The sequence below is a fragment of the Notolepis coatsorum genome (assembly GCF_963971535.1).
Source record: "Notolepis coatsorum genome assembly, chromosome: 11".
Lineage (NCBI taxonomy): Eukaryota > Metazoa > Chordata > Actinopteri > Aulopiformes > Paralepididae > Notolepis > Notolepis coatsorum.
Window position 1 is genome coordinate 97346854 of NC_140175.1, and position 25548 is coordinate 97372401.

At 42.6% G+C, this 25548-nt stretch overlaps 1 protein-coding gene across 1 annotated transcript in view; it reads right to left on the reverse strand.

Moving 5' to 3' along the window:
* wdr70 (WD repeat domain 70) overlaps positions 1-25548 on the reverse strand; it is a 213252-nt gene that overhangs the window by 144492 nt on the left and 43212 nt on the right. The window contains 1 exon segment of the mRNA XM_084325151.1: positions 17169-17245. Within this exon segment, the coding sequence (XP_084181277.1) occupies positions 17169-17245 (77 nt within the window).

A 25548-nucleotide genomic window follows, 5' to 3' on the forward strand; every position in this document is an offset into this window, starting at 1 on the left:
CTCTGACACCATTATTTTTGGGTCGCGGCCTGAAAAGTTTGGGAACCCCTGGTATAATGAACCACAAAAATAAAAATTTTAATTTAACTTATTTTTTTTAAATATAAAGTTTGTCAATAGGGATGTATCAGTAATATTGGCAGTGGTAGTAGTCGTAATAGTAATCCACTATATTCTTTTATTTTCTAAAAAATAAACCAGTTCAAAAAACAAAAGCCGTTTTGAGCCTGGGCTCCAGCCACTGTGTGCAGCTCATCTTGTACCTCGCCATTATCATGCAGCGGTGTCTCTCTGACATCACAAATCATCACATTTTCAGATGACTCACTTCAGTGAGGGTGAATATTGTGAGAGGAGAATTGGAAGAATGCGCCAATATGAGAATTAGAGACATAGATCATATTAATATAAGTTCACATAGCTAGGAAACAATGCTAAACACTCAAAAAGGCCATTTATAAGATAGTTCCCCTTTAAAATGTTTTTTTTTCAGGCCAGGACCCAGAAAATAAGGCGTCAGAGAGCCGCGGCACAATGCACATCGTCAAGCTTTGTGGCAGATTTTTTAAGCCAAATATCACTTCAATCCTATAGTTCAAGTTAGTTATTCATTTATATGTGCTATTTATGAGAGAGCTAACTTGTTGCAAAATAATAATGATAATAATAATAGCCTCATTAACACTTTAACTGCCGGAAGACGTGTTTAGGCGTCCTTCCCCGCCATGCTCAAGTTGCCGAAGACGCCGTAACTCGTCTTTGATATCAATATTTCAAAAATCTGTGATCGGATTCATATTTCCCATCCGCTGGCCTGAGACCCACCAAAAAGCCCCACTGAACCCTCTAGCGGTTCAAGAGCGCCATCTGGTGGCCGATCGGCGCAATCGCCTAACAGGAAGTTACTTGGACGATGTGCTGTTCTCCCATATTACTTCCGGGCACTCGGTAAAGGTCCCGGCACTCTAGCTCGTCACAATACATAGCGATCCGTTGCCAATAACTCGATAAACAACATGATTTGGACGTATATACCATTATACAACCTGGAAATGGACCGGGTATTCCAACATCCCATAATAGGAAAATGTATACTCCACGCTCATCGCCCAACGGCGCGAGGAAGATACGGTAAGATTCAGCGTTATTTTTCAATGTCTTCTATACTAACTGATCTGATGAACATTTGACCCACATTAGATGAATGGTATAACGCTGCCCACGGAATTATAAACGCCCCCTCGCCCATCCGGTCAACATCAGATGATGTGTAGTAACTTCCAGAAGTCCGTCCAGTTGGATTTTTTTATATCGCGCCGATTGCTATCAAACTGTATTTGATCATCAATATAATGCATTTGGGGCTATAAATCACGTTCTGGAGAAAGCTGCAGAAAGAGATGAAAACATACTTATACTTTAGATCATATTTTAGTATGAATATGTGAATGAAAAAGTTTAACGTTCATACACCCTGAACAATACATATAGGACATTGAATGGGCCCTAATAATGGCAATTTAGCAATAGAATTTAAAAAGTTATAGCCCTGCAAAGAAGGGGAATGTCTCCATAGACAAATAGAGCTGGCAACCTATGGTATATCATGCATTTAGCCTTAGGCAATCAAAGTGTTAAAATACTATTGTTGCTTCGGTTGTTTTCAGCGTTTTATGTGCATAATCTGTTATTTAGTTTGAAATGTTCGTTGAAATAAGTAGATTTTTCGTTTTTGTTTATTTATTAAGTTAATATAAAACCATATAGTCACATTTTAGAATACAATAGAATAGAATTTTAGAATACAACTAGAAACACTGTCCTGGCCTGCTTCTAAGTTCAGTGGCCTGAATTTTTTTATTTTTTATTTTTTGGAAATCATCTCGCGGCCCACCTTTGGGTCGCGACCCCGACTTTGGGAACCACTGCCCTAGAGGGTCGGAGGTCCACCCCCCATAGTCTCTGAAAATCCTGTGGGAAACACTGAAGGCTCTACAGAGAGTGGTGCACTCAGCAGAGCGTACTACAGGTATTGCACTACCACCCCTGCAGGACTTATGAAATAGGAGATGCAAATCCAGAGCCTGCAGAATAATGAAGGACCCTCACCGGCTCACCACCCCAACAACAGCCTGTTCATGCTGCTGAGGTCAGGCAAGCGCCTCCGCATACATGCAGCAAGAACATAGAGACTCAGGCTCAGCTTCTTCCCCCAGGCCATCAGAACATTGAACACTGATCTCTCCACACACAAGCACACAAGCACACACACACACACACACACACACACACACACACACACACACACACACACACACACCACACATCCTGCACTCTCTCACACACAAACACACTACAGGTTACTTTAAACACAAAAGAAAAGGTCACTTTAAAGAAAAAAAAAGAAAAACATAACTATGTTTTTGTATAGTATAGTTAGTATAGCATAGTTAGTAGGGGTGGAACGGTACGCATTCGAACCGTACACCGTTCGGTATGACCTCCACGGTTTGGGGCATGTGTGTATTGTTCGGTTCAGGGGATGCACAAAAAAATACGCACATACACGCACGCACACACCACCCAGAGACTAAGACCCAGAGTAACTAACATTAGCTTAGCCGCTAACTAACGTTTACCTGATGTAAACAAGACGAAAGTCTTTTTCTGGTCTGTATCCTCTTAGCAGTTGTTTGTATTGAGCCGTACTGTATTGTAACGTACCCATTCTGCAATCTGTTAACACATTGGGCGCCAGCCATTAGCCTTATCCTTGTAGCTAACACGCCAGGTTTCCATAGCATATTTTCACTGGGCGTCACTATGTTTGGAGAGCTATATCTATATTCTATATTATAGCTATGGAGACAATACAATGGTCATTTGACAGTGACTTTCTTCCGTCGAACATGCAAAAAAGTAGGGCTGTCTTAAACTTCGAAGCTTTGTTCGATGGGCACGGGATTCGAACGGGAAAATAAAATTAGAATATATTAAATTAAAAAAAAAATAGGGATGCTCGATATTGGCTTTTTTACCGATACCGATATACCGATATTGTCCAACTCTTAATTTCCGATACCGATATCAACCGATATATGCAGGGTCCCCCCCCCCCCCCCCCCCCAGAAAACTGAATAATTTCAGGTAATTAACATTACATATCTCTTGTTGTGGAATTAACACAACATTATGCATACTTTTGACAATAAATAAAATCAGAATTTGTTCTTACTTGCTTGCCTGGGTAAATAAAGCTTATAGAAATGTTTTTTTAAAACTGATACCGATATTTTCCGATATCACATTTTAATGCCAATATCGGCAGATAATATCGGTAGGCCGATAATATCGGACATCCCTAAAAAAAATCTATTCTTGCGCCTCCAATGCAACGAACGTCATACGCCTTAACTCTGCCTCTCTTTGTTAACTACAACAAGCAATGCTGTTTGTTATTTAAGATGAGGTCGGACTCGGGCGGCTGGGTGGCGCAGCGGACATTGCACTCGTCACCAACGCAAGAGACACCGGCTGTCAGCGTTGCCTCCGGCTTGGGCCGGCCGTCATACTGACTCAATTGGCAGAGTTAGCGGGAGGGGAGTCGATGGGTGGTAATCTGGACGTTGTACAGGTCGGTCAGGGCGCCTGCACAGCAAAGACAGGAAAATGGCAGGGGCAGTGTGAGCCTCCTACACGTTACTCCTCGCCAATGAGAGTCCGCGCTGGCAGGTGAAAAGATGTGACTGGCTGCCTCCACATGTATCGGAGGGGACATGTGATGGGCTTCTATCGTCCCTACGACTGGCCAGTGGGGGGCACATGCGAGCAACGATCAAGACAGGGGAGGGGAGAATTGGCACGGCTAAATTGGGTTGGGAGAAAAATTTGAAAAATGGAGGAGAAAAAGTGGATAAAAAAAAAGATGAGGTCAGACTTGGCACTGACATATTTGTGTTCATTGTGCTGCTTTTATAAAGCCTCAAATGACAACTTACAATATTTCATGAAGGCAAAGTGTTTCGTTTGTCTAAGATTTAAAAAGTTTTAAACTTTACAGCACTGACAATTCTCTATAGTATTTTTTATAGTGTCCCGACCCATATAAAAACATGTCTTAATAAAAAAATAAGTCGAATTCTGCCTTTGTCTCTATTAACTACATATTAATATAATTGTTTGCTTTATAGATGAAGGTTGCAACATAATTATGTAATGTAATGTTGTTGGCTGTGTAACGGAGAGCAGCCGCTCCGGCAGCGCAGCTCCCGACTCATTCATTTAATTAATTAATCCAATCCAATCCAATCCACTTTATTTATAGAGCACATTTTAAAAAAAAAACAAAGTTGACCAAAGTGCTGTACAAGTCCCACAACATAAGAAAAAAATAATCATATTTTTTTATTTATTTTTATTTTATCTCAAAGCTTCGAATTAAAATCTAATCTTGGCCCTGAAGCTTCGACGGCCAAAAAAAGCTTCGAAGGTCAGCCCTACAAAAAAGAGATAATTTTTTCATGTACGTTTGCGCGTTATCCCGTGGTGAATATTGTATAGTTTAGGAGTAATCCGGGCTAATTCCTGAAAAGCCTAGTTATAGGGCGCTACGTGAATTCTGCTATAAGCGTTGGCGTTTCTTGCCTGGACACGCTACTATTTCCAAATCAAATGTATATAATAGGTATTATGTTTCATCATGAATGCATGAAAGGGGGGGGGGGGGGGGTAGTTTTTTATGCTTTGATGGCCAGTAACGGCATTCGTTTTGAACACCACACACGCTGATCAGCTGGATCGATATGAAAACATTATACGATCAAGCTGGAATTGACGTCAGATAGTCCTTACCTTTGATCGGGGGTATTCCAAAAAGAACATTCCAATTGTCTGCTCGCAATTTCGTTTCGAAAGCGATCCCATGCACTCAAGTGTTTGTCTGGAGTCCCGTAACAAGATATTACTGCCGGAGGGATTTCCTCGATGTACCAGCGCCACTTCCGGTTTGGCGTGGAGTGTAACTCGCCCGATCATCCACCAGGCGGCGGTATTGAGGCGTTGCAATATCAGACAGGGTGCAGCTGCAGTCCCGCAGGGAGGCTGGATGAATTATGAATGCCATGGCGAAAAAATTTTATATTGATCCCAACAACAAATTATCACGTTGTTGGCGTTCAACGCATGGCGGGCAATAACGAATTATGACGTTGTTGGCGTCCAATGTGTTAAGAACTGATAATCAGGGAATTTAAACATTATTGACAATGTGTTTAATTTAAAGAAAGGAAAGTCTAGTGCTGGTTAACACTTTGACTGCCGGGAAACGCTGTACAGCGTCATTCCCGGCCATGCTCAAGTTGCCGGAGGACGCTGTACAGCGTCCTTATATCAATATTTCAAAAATCTGCGATCGGATTCATATTTCCCCTCCGCTGGCCTGAGATCCACCAGGAGGACCCACTGAGCTCTCTGGCGGTTCAGGAGCGCCATCTGGTGGCCGATCGGCGCAATCGCCAAACAGGAAGTGCTATGGAGGTTGTGCTGGTCGGCCATATTACTTCCGGGCACTCTGTTTGGCTCCCGGGACTCGATCTCGACACAATACATAGCGATCGATTGCCAATAACTCGATAAACAACATGATTTGGACATATATACTATTATACAAGCTGGAAATGGACCCGATATTTCTACATACCATAATAGGTAAATGACTGTTCCACGCTCATCGCCCAACGGCGCGAGGAGGATACGGTAAGATTCAGCGTTATTTTTGATCGTATTCCATATAAACTGTTATGATGAACATATCACCCACACTAGATGAATGATATAACGCTGCCCACGGAATTATAAACGATCCCCCGCCCATCCGGTCATCATCAGATCATACGTAGATCATTCTAGAAGTACGTCCAATTGAAATTTTTTATATCGCCCCGATTGCCATCAAACTGTATTTCATCATCAATATAATGCATTTGGGGCTATATATCACGTTCTGGAGAAAGCTGCAGAAAGAGATGAAAACATACTTATACATTAGACCATACTTTACTATGAATATGTGAATGAAAAAGTTTAACGTTGCTACACAATGAACAATACATATAGGACTTTGAATGGGCCCTAATAATGGCAATGTAGCAATAGAATTTAAAAAGTTATAGCCCTGCAAAGAAGGAGAATTTCTCCATAGACAAATAGCGCTGGCAATCCACAGTCATTTTCCGGATTTCTGGCCGGCACCCATAGTGTTAAGCATATGCATACTTTATGTTGATGGCCACAAAAATAGAAAGGTTAAATTTAGTTTGTTTGCACTAAGTTAATACTTTGACAAATGTAGCCTATATTGTGTGCCAAACATTATTTAAGGCAAACCGCTGTAAACCTTTTTTTTTTTTACCAAATAAATAAGAAGCATGTTTAAATCAACAATGCCTCCCCTCTTGCTGTAACAAAATCTCTCCTAGCTCTAACCGGTCACTGTCAAATGATGTGCCTGATGTCAAACTGCCTCATTCTTTCAGTTTTTGCATGACTACGTCCTTGAGAATAACTGAAAAGTTGGATTATTATTTTTAGGCTATATATCTTATGCTGATGTATGGTCTTTTTGAAGTGTTACATTTTTTTTTAATAAAAAACAACATATACCGAACCGAACCAAAAAGCGTGACCCCAAAACCGTGATACAAAAATAACCGTGGATTTTGTGAACCGTTCCACCCCTAATAGTTAGATATAGTATAACTATATATTGTATTGTACAGTATATTGTATAGTAGTGTATATAGGACTAATTACCTTTTAATTCGTAAGCTTAGCATTGTATTGTATTTTATCTTAGTACTTTTTATCATGTCTATTTTATTATCTATTCTATTTTATTCTATTATTATTTGTATTTTTTGCACAATCAAAGCGGTCATGGCCACCTTCATTGCACTATGTCTCGTGTATGTATGTGACGAATAAATCTCTTGAAACTTGAATCTTGAATCCAGTGTCCTTCTCACACATTCATCTCTTCCTTGGGTGACTTGCTGATTAAATGTGGCATAGCATCCATTTCGATGTCCAATTCAAGGGAATGGCCTCGTGCCTGTACCAAAGAGGCTCTGAGCGGGGAACCTGTGTAGTATTGCATTCAAAAGGTGTAACTGCATACTGAATATCTATTTCAATGCACAATGATGGAAATGTATTCAAATAAAATACTTGTCGTTGATCAATTTGAAAAATATTCAAGAAGTCAGGTCCTTGGCCTGCTGTCACCCCCTTTGCAACGTTTCCTCCGAATCGGCTCTGTAGTTTGAGAGAAATGTTGTGAACAGATACACGGATAAACTATACGCTTCCACCTGGTGTTGATAATAAAGAGACATGAGGGCCATTGCAAAATGTGTCAATCCAACCCCTCCCTACCACCAGCAAAATGTTACTGCCATGAAAATCACAATGTGCTTTTAGAACAAAACAAAAACAATTGGCCAGCGTTGCTATGGTGGTGTAGCCACTAAGGCGTAGTTTTCCAATTACTGAATATATACAACTTTTCTTCTCATCGTCACTGAACAAGCCAAACTATTCTGTCAGTTATTATGATGGTCCTCGCTGCTCAGAACCAACTGTTAAGCGAAGTGCCAGTCATTTTGTTAACTCACAGTTTAATCTTGGCAAGGGATCGTCCCACATGGGTTTTTTTAGACTGAAGGCAGACTCGCTGCCTACACTTTCTGAGGAATGAATCTGTGGCGGGAGAAACATCATTCATCCTGAGGCTTTCAAACAGGTGTTCATTCTTTCAGCGAGGAATTAGTTGAAGTGGCTCCGCACTTAACACACATTTGGCCCCCATGGATCAAACGTGAATAATGTTGTTAGCAAACACTGTAATGTGCTGTTTGACAATCGCATGCCGCCTCTCAAACAGGACGACAGGGATGGGGGGGGGGGGGGGGGGGGGGGTGTTGACAGCTTCAGTCCAAGCAGAGTTGCTCCTCGCCGGCTGACCGTGTCGGCAGCGATCCCACAGGACTCCTGCTGAGCTTCTCCACATTCAACAACAACCGCTAATTCCCTGCTACTAGTCTTAACAGAAAGACTGTCAGGCTTTACAACTGTGTAGGACCCAGGCCTAGAACTGCACCCTGAGAGAGGGAACTGCGCCCTGAGAGGGAGGTTTGCCCTGAGTGGGAGGTTCAAAGGGTCAAAGTGGGTATCAAACAGGAGGGAAGACTGTCAAGTTTTAAACTGTGGATTCCAAACAGAGAAGGTAAAGACAACTTTGAACAGTAATCCAGAACTATTTTATTGCACTGTAAAAAATATTGCACTTTATGTGCTAATTTTATGTCTATTCTACAATTTTATTGCACTATTGCACTATTTTACTCTGTCTATTTTATCTTACTCTTTTTATTATTGTCTATTTAAAACTGAACCATAAACAAGGTGGCCTGTTGGGATGTTAGATCCTAATGTGAAAAACTGTGATTTTATGTCTGCACTTTATGTGCTCATTTTATGCCTGTCTTTTTTCTGCTGTGAAGCACTTTGAGCTGCAGTTTCTGTATGAAAGGTGCTATACAAATACAGTTTTTTATTATTATTATTATTATTATTATTATTATTATTATTATTATTATTATTATTATTATTATTAACTTTATTAAGATAATTGATCAGGATTCCGTTCTCGTCCTGCTTGCTCTCATGGGAATCACTGGGCCACTGAAAACTTTCAAAAGCGTTGAGATTATTCACATGAATAGGATTCCACACACCTCGCAAGGGTGTTAATTAAGGAGCAGATCGGTCGTGCTTTATTATCAGCACGACAAAGTCTCTCTCTCTCTCTTCTCCTCTCTCCCCTCTCTCTCTCTCTCTCTCTCAGCAGCACCACCAGGCTCTACCACTGGCTCATTGTTGAAAGCAGACTCTCCACTGTGACTAACTGAATGGCATCCTGGCAGGTAACACAGGGAGGAGGAAACGTGGGTGAGGAGAGAACCGCGGGAGGGAGGAAAATATAAAGGAGCGAGAAAGGCTCTCTTGAAAACCACTGGACCTTTTAGTAAACCGCGTGGGCTTGAAAACACACAAGGCCTATTCCAGTCTTTTCCACAAGGCCCGGAGGATATTGTTCCCCTGAGCCGCGCCGAGCCCAGGCCTCTATTCTCGCCAACAAGATTTTCGTCCAACTCTTACATCACCATCTGCTCTCGATGCGCCGTTATCTATTTTCATTCTAGTGCTGTCAATCGATTAAAATATTTAATCTGATTAATCGCATGATTGTCCATAGTTAACTCGCGATTAATCGCAAATTAATCGTATTTTTTTATCTACCTTAAACAGATCTTTTTCAAGTTCCAAGTTTTAATACTCTTATCAACATGAGTCAACAAATGCTTGCTTTATGCAGCCATTTAACACAAAAGGATGACCCTCATGCATTGCAAATTTGCATCAAATTCTAAACAGAGTGATGCACAAAATAACTTAAAAGAAAATAATAATTTAAAACAATGAATAAAGTGTGCATGAAATAATAGGGGAAAAGAAATTTAGGAACTTGTTACATTCACCCACACAAGGGCTGAGTACTCATACCCCCCCCCCCCTCTCTCTCTCTCACACACACGCTGTATCAATAATACACCTGAGTGAAGTCTAGTTAAAAAAATAATAATAATAATTCTAAAAAGTTAATCGTGAGTTAAAAAAAATATTGGCGGTATAATCGTGCGTTAACGCGTTAATACCGTGTTAACTTTGACAGCCTTATTTCAATCACAACACCGTCAACAACGTGGCCCACGGTTATTCAATTAATATCAACAAAAACTAAAAACTAAAAATAACTACTGAACCAGGTGCAACATTTTTTTTAAACATGGTGGCCTCGTGGTTTAATAGGAGTCTGAGCTGTTTTCACATTGCTAAGCATCTGAATATCATGTTCAAGTTTAAAGTTTTGCTTTATTTGTCACATATAAGTACAATATAGTGAAATGCTTGGTCCTGAAATGTAGCTTGATACAGTAAAAAAGGTAAAGAGAGACAATCCTGCAGACTCAAGAGTGAGAGAGGAAGAGATGGAGCGGATACCGGTTGGGTATCATTACTAGGGATGGGTACCGAATCCGGTACTTTTCGACCGAATCACGTTGGTACTACAGAGTACCGATTCACGTGAGATAACACCGGTGGATAATTTGAAGTTTGGACACATTTTTACAACTGAGGTAGGTAGATAACATTTTAGAGACTAAAGTACCGATGGGTACCAGTATCGATTCACAGGTACCGGCACCAGCACCGGTATCGGTTCAAATGTGAACGGTACCCAACCCTAATCATTACACAGTGGGTATCGTTCCTGGGCAGAAGCCTCTTCAGTCCGACGCACATCCAGTAGCCTCGGCAGCCCGAGCTGTGACTAAGGGTTAGAGACACAACCTCCTTCCACCAGAGCACCATAGTAAGCAAATTCATCACTTCCTTCCCTCCTCCTCCTCCTCCTCCTCCCTCTCCCCTTCCCTGTGGCCCCCGACTGGGGTGCTGAAATGACCTGCTCCGCTGCTCCGGGGTCCTCCACATGTGCAGCTGTTCTGGCTGTGAATGGCTCCCTGTGCGCTCTGCGAGCTATGGCCAGGGGCAACACCCAGTGCTAACGTGCCAGGGGAGGATTTCCAGAGCCTCGATAAGAGCTAAATAAACCAGCCCCACGAGCCCCCACATCTGGGGGAACGGCTCCACTAGTAAACACTGGGCCTTGGCCTGGCCCGCCCCGCCAAGCCAGGGCCTTGTTTTCACTCAGAGAGGCCATATTATGCTGCTTTTCAACAAGTTAATATAGGTCCCCAAGGTCCCCAAAACGTGTATTTGAAGTTTTTTTTTGCTGAAAATACCACTCGGATTATGCATCCTAGCAGCCACTATACCCCATCTGTTTCGGTGCTGTTCTCGACCGGCTGTTTCTGTGCCTGTAGCTTTAAATGCAAATGAGCTGCTGCTTCCCACGCCCCCGAGGCGTCTTCTGGCCCACGAACATTCTGATCAAACTGTCCAATACTAGGCGTTAACTTGCCGTTGCATATCAAATGAGAATGAAGATCCGGGAATCTCCTACTCCTGAATAAATTATATTTCTTACCTAAAACGTTGTCAGAAACATAATTTTAGTGAACCGCTTAGGTGGAAAAAGAGACGGTGAACGAGCAAGCCTCCATCTTGCAAAACGGAGACACAGAAGTCAAGGACCACCCATATGCAATGTGTTACATAGTGTTACATAGTGACGTAGAGCAGTAACGGAAGAAAAGGCTGTACTACAAACACCTACTACAGCGGAAGAAAAGGCTGGACTACAAACACCTACTACAGTGGAAGAAAAGGCTGGACTACAAACACCTACTACAGCGGAAGAAAAGGCTGGACTACAAACACCTACTACAGTGGAAGAAAAGGCTGGACTACAAACATGGACTACAAACACCTACTACAGTGGAAGAAAAGGCTGGACTACAAACATGGACTACAAACACCTACTACAGTGGAAGAAAAGGCTGGACTACAAACATGGACTACAAACACCTACTACAGTGGAAGAAAAGGCTGGACTACAAACATGGAAATAAGGAGAAAAAGTGGATAAAAAAAAACACCTACTACAGTGGAAGAAAAGGCTGGACTACAAACACCTACTACAGCGGAAGAAAAGGCTGGACTACAAACACCTACTACAGCGGAAGAAAAGGCTGGACTACAAACACCTACTACAGCGGAAGAAAAGGCTGGACTACAAACACCTACTACAGTGGAAGAAAAGGCTGGACTACAAACATGGACTACAAACACCTACTACAGCGGAAGAAAAGGCTGGACTACAAACATGGACTACAAACACCTACTACAGCGGAAGAAAAGGCTGGACTACAAACACCTACTACAGCGGAAGAAAAGGCTGGACTACAAACACCTACTACAGTGGAAGAAAAGGCTGGACTACAAACACCTACTACAATGGAAGAAAAGGCTGGACTACAAACACCTACTACAGCCTACTACAGTGGAAGAAAAGGCTGGACTACAAACATGGACTACAAACACCTACTACAGTGGAAGAAAAGGCTGTACTACAAACATGGACTACAAACACCTACTACAGTGGAAGAAAAGGCTGGACTACAAACATGGACTACAAACACCTACTACAGTGGAAGAAAAGGCTGGACTACAAACATGGACTACAAACACCTACTACAGTGGAAGAAAAGGCTGGACTACAAACATGGACTACAAACACCTACTACAGTGGAAGAAAAGGCTGGACTACAAACATGGACTACAAACACCTACTACAGTGGAAGAAAAGGCTGGACTACAAACATGGACTACAAACACCTACTACAGCGGAAGAAAAGGCTGGACTACAAAACAAGGCATTTCCGGCAGTTCGGGAGCAGTGTTTTCTGACGAAGAGAATGACTCCCTTTGGAGTGGACTTTTGGGCTTTGGAACTCTGCATGAAGTTCCACATGCGCCTCCAGCTATATGACACACTAAAGGAAAGGGAAAACCCCCAAAAGGCTAAATATGTCCCCATTAATGACGATGGCCTAGGGATTCTGCACAGCCGGCCCATCACATTCGCTTAGACTCGTCACTAGGTCCGCTTCCTCTGAGTCATAACCGCACACAAACCGCATGCCGGCGACTCGCATACACACACACAACCGGGTTACATGGTTTTTTCATTCAAACATTACATTGTCACTTTTGCTTTCTAGAGAACAGGATATCCCAGCTCCTCGGGCCAGTCCATAGGAATGTCACTTCGTTTAGAACAGGGGTCTCAAACTCAATTTACCTGGGGGTAGAGTCTGGGGGAGGCTGGGCCGCACCAAATATTATATATATATATATATATATATATATTTTTTTTTTTTTTTTTTTTTTTTTTGCAAAATCAACTCTGCCTCTCTTTGTTAACTACAAGAAGCAATGCGGTTTGTTATTTAAGATGAGGTCGGACTCGGCACTGACAGATTTGTGTTCATTATGCTGCTTTTATAAAGCCTCAAATGACGGCTTACAATATTTCTTACAATATTGAAAGTGTTTTGTTTGTTTAAGATTTAAAAAGGTCTAAACTTTACAGCATTGACAAAGTTGAACAAAGTGCTGTACAAGTTCCACAACATTAAAAAAAATATATATATATTAAAAAGAATTAAAAATTATTATATATTTGTTTTACGGTACTTTGATGTCAAGTAGGGGGCCGCAAAATATCATCCAGCGGGCCGCAATTGGCCCACGGGCCGCGAGTTTGAGACCCCTGGTTTAGAATCACTGCATAACACAAGAGGGCTTTTGCCATTTGGACCACATCCTGGGTGTTATCCCTGCTGCACACAGCTAGGTGACACCAAGCCAAGCTTCCCCGAAGCAGCGTCTGGCCTGGAGGACTCCCTGCTGGTCACAGAGGGGATGATGAGAGTCAGTTCAGTTCAGTATTTTACAGAGCTGCCTTGGGATTGGGAGTGATATAAGTTGTTTTATTGAGTCAATCAATCAATCAAATGTGTTTGTATAGCACATTTAAACATGACACTTGTCATGCTTCACAGTGGGTCGCGTAGCAAGTTTTTTTTAATAGTACTCCTAAAGTATAAATAAACAGAAAATAAACAACCAACAGACAATCAAAGAAACAGAACAACACGTCAAAACAAACGAGGCAAGAGTCAGAGTGAGTCAGGGAAGGCTAGGGAGTATAGGTGAGTTTTGAGCTTAGAATTAAAAGACTCGATGGAGGGGGCAGATTTGATAGACGTGGGGATGCTGTTCCAGAGGTCAGGGGCTGCGACAGCAAAAGCACCCGCACCGCCCCTAGACTTGATACATTTGTTGTGTACAGCTGTCACACCATGAGATGTCTGTATCTCTTATCTATCCCAGGGAATGGACCATATTGATGGACCTCGGGCTACCTGACCTCACCTAAAATCATCCTTTTAAGTATATCTTTCAATCCTCCAGCTCATCTTGGATAAACCATAGTAGCTAGGCCAAAATACAGGGGGGGGAGGGGGGTAGATTAGCTAGTGGTTCTTAATTCCGCTAAGAACCATTTAGTGTCATCCACCTCAGGTTCAGAGGGCGGTCAGGGCGCGGAGAATGATCCACACATAATCGTGTTGCTAGAACATCCTGTGGCATCGCATCATCCACACATTATTGGCCTACAGATTCAGATTCCTTTATTGTCACGTCAGTACCTTACACTTTGTTCAACCATAGCAGCATCCAATATAAATAAAATAAGCATAGAATAAAAATTAAATAAGATAGAATATGACTAAAACAAAGATGACTATATAGTTATTTTAAATTTTTTTTGTATCTTTTTCCCCCTCCTTTTTCCTCTGATTTTCTCCCATCCCAATGTTAGTCATTATGACAATTCCCAATCCCCTTCCTGGTCGCTGCGCACTTACCCCCCACAGTCGGTCTGGGAGAGTGGAGGCTATGACGTGCTTCCTCCGACACACGTCTAGCCAATCAACCGCTTCTTTTCACCTGGCAGCGCGGACTCTCACTGAGAGGGTGTAACGTGTGGAAGGATCACACTACCCCCCTTAGATCCTATCCGCGCTGAGCAGGCGCCCCGACCGAATTGTAGGAGTCGCTGTTTACAATGATCCGGACCCACCCCGCCAGCTTTCCCACTCTCTAATACAGCCAATTGTATTAGTGTGAACGGCCAGCCAAGCTGGTGACAACGCCGGAGCTGTGAGCTGGATTCGAACAGGCGAATCCAGCGTCTCCGGTGTTGGTGACAAGCACAATCTCCGCTACGCCACCTGACCGCCCTGACTATAATATACAGTTCTAAAAAAGTGTGCAGTGCAGATAACAGGATGTAGATATTATACTATATCAAATTTAAATAACAAAATGGCTATGTACAGTTCCTACTAGAAGATAGAAAAGTATGTTGTGTGATGTGCAATAATTAGCAGTGTGTAAAATGCAATGTGCAATACAGTTTATCAGCAGCAACACTGTTTCTCAAGTGTAGTCGGGGGGGGGGGGGGGGGGGGAGCAGAGGGAGGGGGGGCTGTCAATGGGCTCTGTTGACGAGTCTGATGGCTTGGGGGGGAAAACTGTTCTTCAGCCGGTTGGTTCTGGCTGTGTGACTGCAGTAGCGCGTTCCAGACCGCATCAGCTGGAACAGTCCATGGTTGGGGTGATTCAAGTCCTTGATCATTTTCCGGGCTTTTTTGATGCACTGGCTCTTGTAAATATCCTGGATGGAGGAAAGCTCACATCCACAGATCTTTTGGGCTGCCCTCACGACTCTGCTGTCCTCACGACTCTACTCAGCACTCTGAGGTTGAGGTTTGTGCAGCTCCCCCTCCAGGGACACTCTCTGTTGTCCCTCTGTAGAACGCCTTCAGGATCTTGGGTGTCATGCAGAACTTCTTCAGCCTCCTGAGGTGGTAGAGGCGTTGTTGGGCCTTCTTTACCACATGATTAGTGTGAATTGAATTGAGTTTATCAGTGATGTGAACACTGAGGAACTTAAAACTACTCTCCACTGCACCCCCGTCGATGGTAATGGGGTCCAGCTTCTCTCCCTTTCTCCTGTAGTCTATGACCAGCTCTTTGGTTTTGTCCACATTGGGGGAGAGGTTGTTCTCCTGTTGTCAAACTCTCTCCTGTAGGCCGCTTTGTCGTTCTTGGAGATTCTGCCCATCACTGTGGTGCCATCGGCGAATTGAATCACAGTGTTTTTTGGGAAGCTTAGCTTTATACTTATAGCACATGCATGAGCCTGATCTCTTTTGAACGATAACATTCTGAAGTCACTAATGCAAAAAAGGATAATCACTTTTAGTGCTAATGAAATAGAGTAACAGAGGTTTGAACTTGAGTTGAACTTGAACTTTGTGTACTAAAATGTTTCTTTAGTGGTTGCCAGATTCCAGATTCGATTATTCCAGCATAGAGGTATGAGCTGGAAAACACTGCGGTTCCATAGCCAGAAGTCTTATGTAGTACAGGTTCAGATTTAAAAAAAATCCGTTCAGAAATGAGTGTTTGAGAGAGGTTCGAGTAAACTGTGCGCCAAAAATAAAATATTCCAAAATCCATTTCTGCCATCCACCAATAAAATTTTCGCTCATCAACTTTCACCTACTTCCTATATTCGCACCCCCCCCCCCCCCCCCCCCATGTGGGGTATCGTTGGAAGCGGACACTCGTTGGCTACAACGCTGACCAATAATCGTCGCCATTAGCGGTGATTGGTCAGTCCTCGAGCGTATACTGTCCGACGTGGTCATTTGACGCGCTGCCTGTAAAAAGCTGCTCGCCCGACATATCGTCATGTAACTCTAGAATCAAGGCACGGAATTGGTCGAGTTAGGTGGTGTTCGAACGGCGGCAAATAGATGTTTCGAACGGTATATTATATGTTCAGCGAAAAATGCAGCCCCTAGCCGGTAGACGCTCGCAAAGTGCCGCGACGTGCGTGCATTGGGCATGACGCCCCGATTTCTGGCCGGTGTGTGGTAAGAGGTTAAATTCATCTCACTCCGTGTTTACTTAGCTAGCGTAGCGTTACATATACAGCTGGGGAACTATCAAAGAGCCCGCTAGCTGGGTATCATGTTACATAGCAAAATGTTTAGCATAAAGACCGACTGGAGTGATGACTGAACTTGTGAAGGTTGTTTATGTTGCCTACTGTTGTCTATGACATGCACTATTATGGCCTTGCACACTGAGTCCCTGCAGAGCAATATTATACGTGGATGGTGTTGTTCTGGAACTTCTGTGTCCGGTGGTTCTTTCGGTACAGCAGTAAATCAAGCCATGTGCTTCAGTCTCTCAGCCATGCTGGCCATTTCATCCTTCCATTGAAATACCATGGCTTCATGAATGACAAGATTTTTACCTGTCTCTAGATTTGATTATAGCTCTATGCAAGTAATGCTTCAAAAGCAACCGAGAGAGGTAGTGAAAGCAGAACAGAAAGCGACCTTACCAGGTCTATAGATTGTAGCACAGATGGCCGATTATCGCAATTCATTTGGCTGTGTTACACACTCACAGAAAAGACAGTAAAAAAAAAAAAAACTCACCCATCATTGGAGCAGGTCATGAACTCTTCTTTAATCTTGGGGTGCCAGCAGCCACCGTTCAGCATGGCTGTGTGACCCTGGAAGAAACAAAACAAAAGAAAAGAGCAGTCAGCGTGGAAATAGAAAGACACATTCTTAGCAATCACCTTGACAAGAGGCTAAATAAGGCTTTGTCGGCCTAATGACTGATTTCAAAACAGACTGACCAATGAACTGGGGCTGCCGAGCGTCATAGGCAGAACGTAGAGCCGACTAACGAGCCTCATTTGAAATGGGAACTAGCAGCGGGGCAAAAAGCCTAGTTTTCATTCTCCCCCCAGTCATTACAGAGGAATGCGAACACAAACACGGGACGATCAAACTCGTAACACAGAACTGGCCTGCATCAGACGTGCAGAGATCCAGTTGGGCTACAGTTCCTGTATCTAGCCTTCATTTTCACAAGTCTTCCTCCAGAGGCGCCTTGATTCAAAGACGGGTGGGGGGAGAGGTAGAGGGGAAACGGTCACTGACGCCAACACTAAAGCCAGGGCGGGCAAGCAGGCTCTGGTCTGGACTATGGCCTCAAACAGTGAGCTCATGGAGAGTGTGACCTGCGGCCGTTTCCTCTGCTTAGAACAGCCCTGTGGAGAATTATCCTTCATTTTCATAAGTCTTCCTCCAGAGGAGCCTTGATTTTCAAGGTCGGCTGGGGGAGAGGGAAGGGGGTCACCAACGCCAACCCTAAAAGCCAGGCAGCAGGGGCTCTAGTCTGCACTACGGCCTCGAAACAGTGAGCTCATAGCGGAGTGTGATGGTGACCTACGGCAGTTTCCTCCGCTTAGAACAGCCCTGCAGAGAATTAGCCACAACAAATAACTTCTTCAAAGGGGAGACTGCCCAGGGAGAGGCCTCCCCCTACCGCTGGGGTGAGAGAGAACCTCAGACATGACATACCTCTATCTGACAGCTGGCCCAGGGGAGGGGAGAGGCTCTTGTACTGCAGCAGCTGACCAAATGGCATCTGGAAGAGGAGGCCTGCCCCGCTCCCTGCTCACTGTCAAATACTTTCAGCGCTGCACTATTATCATGGACACAGGCCATTGCCTGGCTGCAGGCTGGTGGAGAGCAAGAGGAGCACCAGGGGGATCTACCGACCGGTCCTTAATGTTTATGGTAACGTGCGCCCCCGCTCCGCTGTGGAGGTTAAAAGCTCAAATGGCATTTTTTTTTTGTAAATCACTGAATTGCTTCCATGCTTTGGCCGACAGCGTCAAAACAAACAGCGTTGTTCACTTGCGATGGGCCTTTAATTGGGACCGGAGGAACTAGTACTACCGTTGCCCATGCACATCTGACTTCCCCTTCCTCGATGGGCAAAGGAGAGCAAATTGCCAATGACTAAAGAGAAACAGACTGATGCTCATGCTAACAGTAAACACCACATCAGAGAGGGGCCTAATGGCAAACAGAGCCCCAGGAGGAAGGAGGCCTCCCTGATCCTAGGAGAGCCCACCGTATGTATGTGTGCGAGCGTGACATATTATACACTTTATGTAATGATAACAGGGATGGAGTCTTCGCACAACTTTCCGTTCAAAATTGTATTGGCCTTGATGAAACTTGAGTATCCAGAGTTTCTCTTGTAAACAACCCACTTTTGTTTACTCACATTTCCACCCAAAATAGAGGTTTCCATTGTTCTATAACACACACGCTGACTAAACTTCCGACCACAAGTAACCGTTGCAAAGTCCATCTTCGCAGTTTTCTTTGCCCTCACAATGTTTACATCCCATAATGTGTTATGTTGCACTTTCGATTCGGTCGAAGTTTGATTGACAGGCTTAGTCAGCTTGTTAGATTTGGAGGGAGATCGTATATAGACCAATCAATTTGAAGCACAAGGGCATGTTTAATAACTCCCCGATGTTCATGTTGTGCTTGTTTGCGTCCTCATGCGCTAGAAGAACACATGACACATGCAATTTTCTGGGACCCCTTTTCCTCGACTAGGCTCTATAGCACCAATTCTATCGACTAGTAGTCAAAAACTCCAATGGTTACCTTTAACCCATTGGCCGCCAAACCCGAGAGAAGTCGGGTTTCGTCGCCAACCGTTGAGCGTCAAACCCGACTTTTCGCAGGTTTTGATCTTTTGATCTTTTTCCTTTGATCCCCGTTCTAAACACTCGCTCGGAGCTGCCTGGGTCTCCCTGGCACAGCTACCTACGTTGGAATTGCAATGGCCCCGCCAGGTGGCAGTATCATCTACCTTTTGAACTGGGGATATCAGTTGTCTTCCAGTACTGAGTTACCTCCGGCTGCTTCCGCCTCAGAGTGGATCAGGACAGCAATCGGGAGGAGATTTGGTGCCTCAGACCTATTCTTTCCCATATGGTAGCCATGCCCAATATACACGAGTAATTGCGATCGCCATAGGACGACTGGGATTTATTCATTCTGGAGTACCTTCTGACTGAGGTAAGGTCTATCTTAGGTAACCTGCTGGTATTTTTTTTACCTAAAACATGCTTCTGTACCGATCAGTGTCATATTTTACCAGACCTAAAACATGCTTTTGATAACGATCGCAGTTTCTAGTTAAAATGACCCCCCCCCCCCCTTGATGATTTTGTGAAGACACATATGTATATGACTTTGAAGTATTTGGAGTTTCAGGGCGAGCAACCCAAACGATTTGGGCATAATGCATATAACACGTCATATCTTGTCATATACATTTATTGTCACACAGAGCAGAAGAATTTTGCCAAAACAAACGCATTTCCTTTGATTTAATTATACATCAAATGATTTATGTCAAGGATGAGGGACGTCCACTAGTTGCAGAACTTGCAGTCACCTGATTTTTACAGACGATGGCGCCATTGCTCTCATGAAGCAGCAGGTTGGAGGCGGAGTTTTTAGATTACTCCGGTTGCAATGCCTCGCTTGAATGAAGTTAACTTTTCACCTGGATAACGTCAACATTCAGGGTGAATGTAATGTGAGCCACCGGCGCTCGAGCCACCTCAAGGGACTATTGAGGCAACAGTCTCGCTTCGCCAGTTTCTGACAAAAATGCGTGAAATCGGTTACTAATGGCAAGGCGCTCGCCACTAACGCAGGAGATTCTGGGTTCGAGCCCAGCTCTCGGCGTTGCTACTGGCTTGGCTGGTCGTTCATACTAACACAATTGGCAGTGTTAGGGGTGGGAAAGCCAGTGGGTGGGGATTGGACGTTGTGGACATCGACTCCTACAGGTCGGTTGGTGCGCCTGTACAGCAGAATCAGGAAGTATCGGGGGCAGCGTGAGCCTCCCACGCGTTACTCCTTGCCACTGAGAGATCACGCTGTTCAGGTGAAAAGATGTGACAGCTGCCTCCTCGTGTACCGGAGGGGACACGTGATGCAAGGCTCACTGCAGCCGACCAGTGGGAGGCATAGTCTAGCAACGTTCGAGACAGGGGAGGGGAGAATTGAAGGAAGAATTGGCGAGGCGAAATTGGGATGGGAGAAAAATAGAAAACATTTAATCGGTTACTAATGTGAAAGATCGGATCGGGAAAGATCAGTATCGGTAGATACTCAAAATCAAATGATCGGGATCGGATCGGGAGCAAACAAATTTGATCAGGACATCCCTATTAGTCAGTGTTGGACTATGAACAATGCCTGTCAAATTAGCTATTACTATTTCCTCCATAGCTATAATACAGAACACACGATGGGTCCACAAACATTGCTAAAATGGTAAATAACGCTGGCGCCATTGAGTAGAGATGGGAAAACAGCGTGGCGGTCAATGAGTTAACCTCTTCCGCCCGAGTGGTCCGGGGCCGGACTGCAAATGACATCACGTCATAAATCAAGCTCGCCAGACTGTCTGACATAATTATTGTTTTATTTTTCAAATGTATTCAAGAATAAACATCATAACCATGTCACAACAGCAGTTATAATGTATATTTTCATCAATATGTTTGTTTACCAATAGGTTAACACATTGACCGCCAATCAGGTTGTACGACGGGTTTGCTGGTCATGCGAATTCTGCCAAGCCACGGCGTACGACGTTATTGAGATCATATTTAATTTTTTCGCCATGGTATTCATAATTCCGCCACCCAGCCTCTGCTGAGACAGTGGGACTCTGCACAACAGTGCAACGCTTCAATACCGCCGCCTGGTGGATGATCGGGCGAGTTACAACCGGAAATGGATCTGGTGACGGTGCATCTGGGAAATCCGTCCGGCAGTCACATATTGTTGAGGGACTCTAGACACACATCCGTGTATATGGACCGCTGCCATAACTCAATAATTGATATGATTTGGGCGTTTATTGTGCCATACAAACCGGAAATGGATCTAGTCGATCGACGTCAAATAAGTGGGATCTTTTTCCTCCAGTCTCATCGGCGAACGGTAAGAGGACAGTAACGTTATTTTCAAGGCGATTGTACATTTCTTTATTTACAAACCATCTGATCAATAAATCAACCCATACTACATAAAGCATTTACTGACGATCACGGAATTATAAACGACCCCCCCCCCCCCCCCCCGTTTTAATATAGCGTGTATCGGCAACAAACGGCAGTTGATAATCTATATGTGTTTATGCCTATAACTCACGTTCTGGGAATTACTGCAGAAAACGATAAAAACATACTTATATTCTAGACGGTATTTTTGGAAGAATCTATGAATGAAAAAGTATAACGTTCCTACATCCTGAACGATAGATAATCGATGTTGAATGGGCCATAGTAATGTCAATTTAGCAATACATTTAAAAAGTTATAGCCCTGCAAAGAAGGTGAACATCTCCATAGGCTTAGACTGGTGGCAGTGATCATACATTGATGGATAGAAGCGTGGCAGTCAATGTGTTAAAGTGTTATTAGTGAGATTTAGTTTTTGAAATGTGTTTGTTGTGGTCGTGGAGATCCGCCATTTTGAATAAGCGGCCCACGCTGAATAATGGAAAATGTAGTCATTTTATGAAGAGGACATCCAGAGCTTTCAATGAGCGTTGGAATTTTTCAAAACGACACTTACCAAAGGCCTCTAGCTTTCTTCACGCAAATGACTTGCTGCTTATTCTTTTTTATTTTTCTTATTACTTTGGATTATATACAACAAAACTGAACGTTATGGGCATATATTGGAGCGCAGTTAGTTTGTCTCCCCTATTTTGAGAATTTAGCAACCATCCGATTTGAAATCAGTTTCAAAATGGCAGAGCTCTGGCAAAAATTAAAAACCTACTGTACATACAGTAGATTTCATTATCTGTTCTTATGCACGCCTGGTGATACTAAATCCAAATTAAACTCTGCCATTTTAAAGATACGGTTTGGCCCAATCCATAAATGTGCGAATTGGCTATAATAAAGTCATTTATAGGCCTGCTATTCTATAATAATATTTGCATTGGTCCGGATGGGAGAATTCAGTACTGTATCTACAAAACCTTCTGTTTAATCATCTTCCCTTTATTAATTTCCTTAGATTCTTTGTACACGTGATCTCAAGAAGGTACTGAACGAGCTCAGTGGCAGTTTTTCATGTCTGGTCATTTTTAACATGGTGTTATTCACTGATAAAGATGCAAAGAAAAATCATAATTCATATTCTCCTTTGTTTCATCACAATTTAAGCAAGCCTAGTAATAGACACAATATTTCTGACACTGGGAATACATTCACTGAGGTCCATAGATGTCCCCAGATACCAAGAACATGCAAATGGACCTTGTAGAAGTGGAGCAATATTCCATTTAATTAGGTATGTATTTTAGGCGGATTTTCAGAAAATAGGACTTAAGAGGTGAAGTGTGTGGAATTTCATCTGGTGAAAATAGGGTTGCAAAGGGTCGGAAACTTTTCTGTCGAATTTTGGAAATGTTGCCAGATTTAAAAAAGCTTCTATCTTATTATAATAATAATAATAATAATAATAATAATAATAATAATAATAATAATAATAATAATAATAATAATAATAATAATAATAATAATAATAATAATAATAATAATAATAATAATAATAATAATAATAATAATAATAATAGTAGTAATGAGGCAATACTAGGTATTGTGGCCTGTTTTGATAAAAAGATCCACATTTAATGGAATTTAGTTGAATGCAACCCTGCACCCTTTCATCATATAAAGATGATTCGGCATCTTATACACAAAGGCAGTGCTATTGAGCCCACATTAATACTGCACCGTCACAGTTTTTACACCATCGTCGGCGGGAATAACTCAAATTGAGCAGCTTCATTGGGAATATGGTGTGCTGTTACTTTTGTTGCACGGTGCAGGAATTATTAAACATTTTATACCAACCTACTGCTTTCACTGTCTACAACTGTCCTACAGTTAAGGCTGAGACCACTTATCGATTTATCGATAATTATCGTTTTTTTTGCATGTGTAAAAAATAAATAAATAAAAAGAAAAAAGAAAAAAACGATTATTTAACGTTAGTTCGTGTGTGTGTGTCACGTGCACTCACTGTAGTTTTTGCGATGCTGTAGTTGGCCCACGACAGCGAGTTGCGCTGAACGCTGATCACGCTGCCAGTAGCGTTCAGGAAGATGCCGTAATAATAAAAATAATAATAAAAAGAAAATATATATATAATAATACTTTTTTTTTGTTTTAATTAGCGGGAAAAGCAGTTGGAGCGTGTGAGACAGCGACTCGTCAGCGACTCGTCAGATTTTATTAAAACTAGGGCTGTCAGTTTATCGCGTTAATTAGATTAATTTATTACACAGCAAATTATCGCGTTATGAAAATTAACTCAAAATTTATTACCAATTTTTTTTATTTTTTTTATTTTTTTTTATAATTATTATTTTTTGTATCTCATTCATTCCATAAGAACGTAGAATACACATTTACAGACTTTTTTTTTATATGGTCCATTTGCATGTTCTTGGTATATGATTCTAGGGACATCTATGGATCTCAGGGAATGTATTCTCAGTGTCAGAAATACTGTCTGTTACTAGGCTTGAGTAAATTGTAATGAACCAAATGAGAATATCAATTAAATTTTTTTTTTTTATCTTTGACTGTGAATAACACCATGCTAAAATTGACCAGACCTGAAAAATCTAAGCAAATTAATAGATGGAAGATGATTAAACAGAAGGTTTTGTAGATACAGTACTGCATTCTGCCATCCGGACACATGCAATTTGAAATTCGATTATAGAATATAGAATATCAAGCATAAAATGGTTACGCGATTAAAATGCGATTAATTAGATTAATTAATTACAAATCCTGTAATTAATTAGATAATTTTTTTTAATCGCCTGACAGCACTAATTAAAACAGAACAAAAAAATTACTATTTCTTGATTCAGAACTATTTTATCATGGATGAACAAAACATTCAATGCGAATGGTTGATTTGAATTTCAAGGACTCTTCCGTCGAACATGCAAAAAAGAGATAATTTTTTCATGTATACGTTCGCACGTTATCCCGTGGTGAATATTGTATAGTTTAGGAGTGATCCGGGCTAATTCCTGAAAAGCTGAGTTATATGGCGCTACGTGAATTCTGCTATAAGCGTTGGCGTTTCTTGCCTGGACACGCTACTATTTCCAAATCAAATGTATATAATAGGTATTATGTTTCATCATGAATGCATGAAAGGGGTCGTTTTTTCATGCTTTGATCGCCAGTAACGGCATTAGTTTTTGAAGACCACACATGCTGATCAGCTGGATCGATATGAAATCATTGTAGGATCAAGGTGGAATTGACGTCAGATAGTCCTTACCTTTGATCGGGGTTATTCCAAAACGAATATTCCAATTGTCTGATCGCGATTTCCAGTATTTATGTCCATCTGGTCCCGGACATAATTTGGCACAATTTATGGATTGAGTGTGCTAGATGCGTTTCGAAGTGGTCGGATGAAGCGATTTACTTGGCTCCGTCTAAATTCTGCGCCCGGAGGGGTTTAGATGTAACTGTTTTTTTTGCTGTTTTCAAGGAATTCCAAGCCTTGACATTCTTTTGTAAAAAAAAATCAAGCACTTTAAGCACTTCAAGGACCTTGTGCGAACCCTGTACATGACAGTATAATCGGACACAGTGCCTCCACCAGGTCACCGTCAGTCATCCCAAACCGGCCTCTCATTCACCCTGACCCGTGCGTGTCCCCCCTCCACCCTGACCCGTGTGTGTGTGTCCCCCCTCCACCGCGGACGGGGCAGAGATTTAAGCAAGAATGTATGACACTCAGGAAAACCCTAGTTGAGAGTCAATGGCCCTCCAACTCCCTCAAATAGTTCCATTTCATTAGCTCAGATGGCAGGTAATAAACCATGTCTAACTGCACGGACAGCTGCCCTTACGCGGTC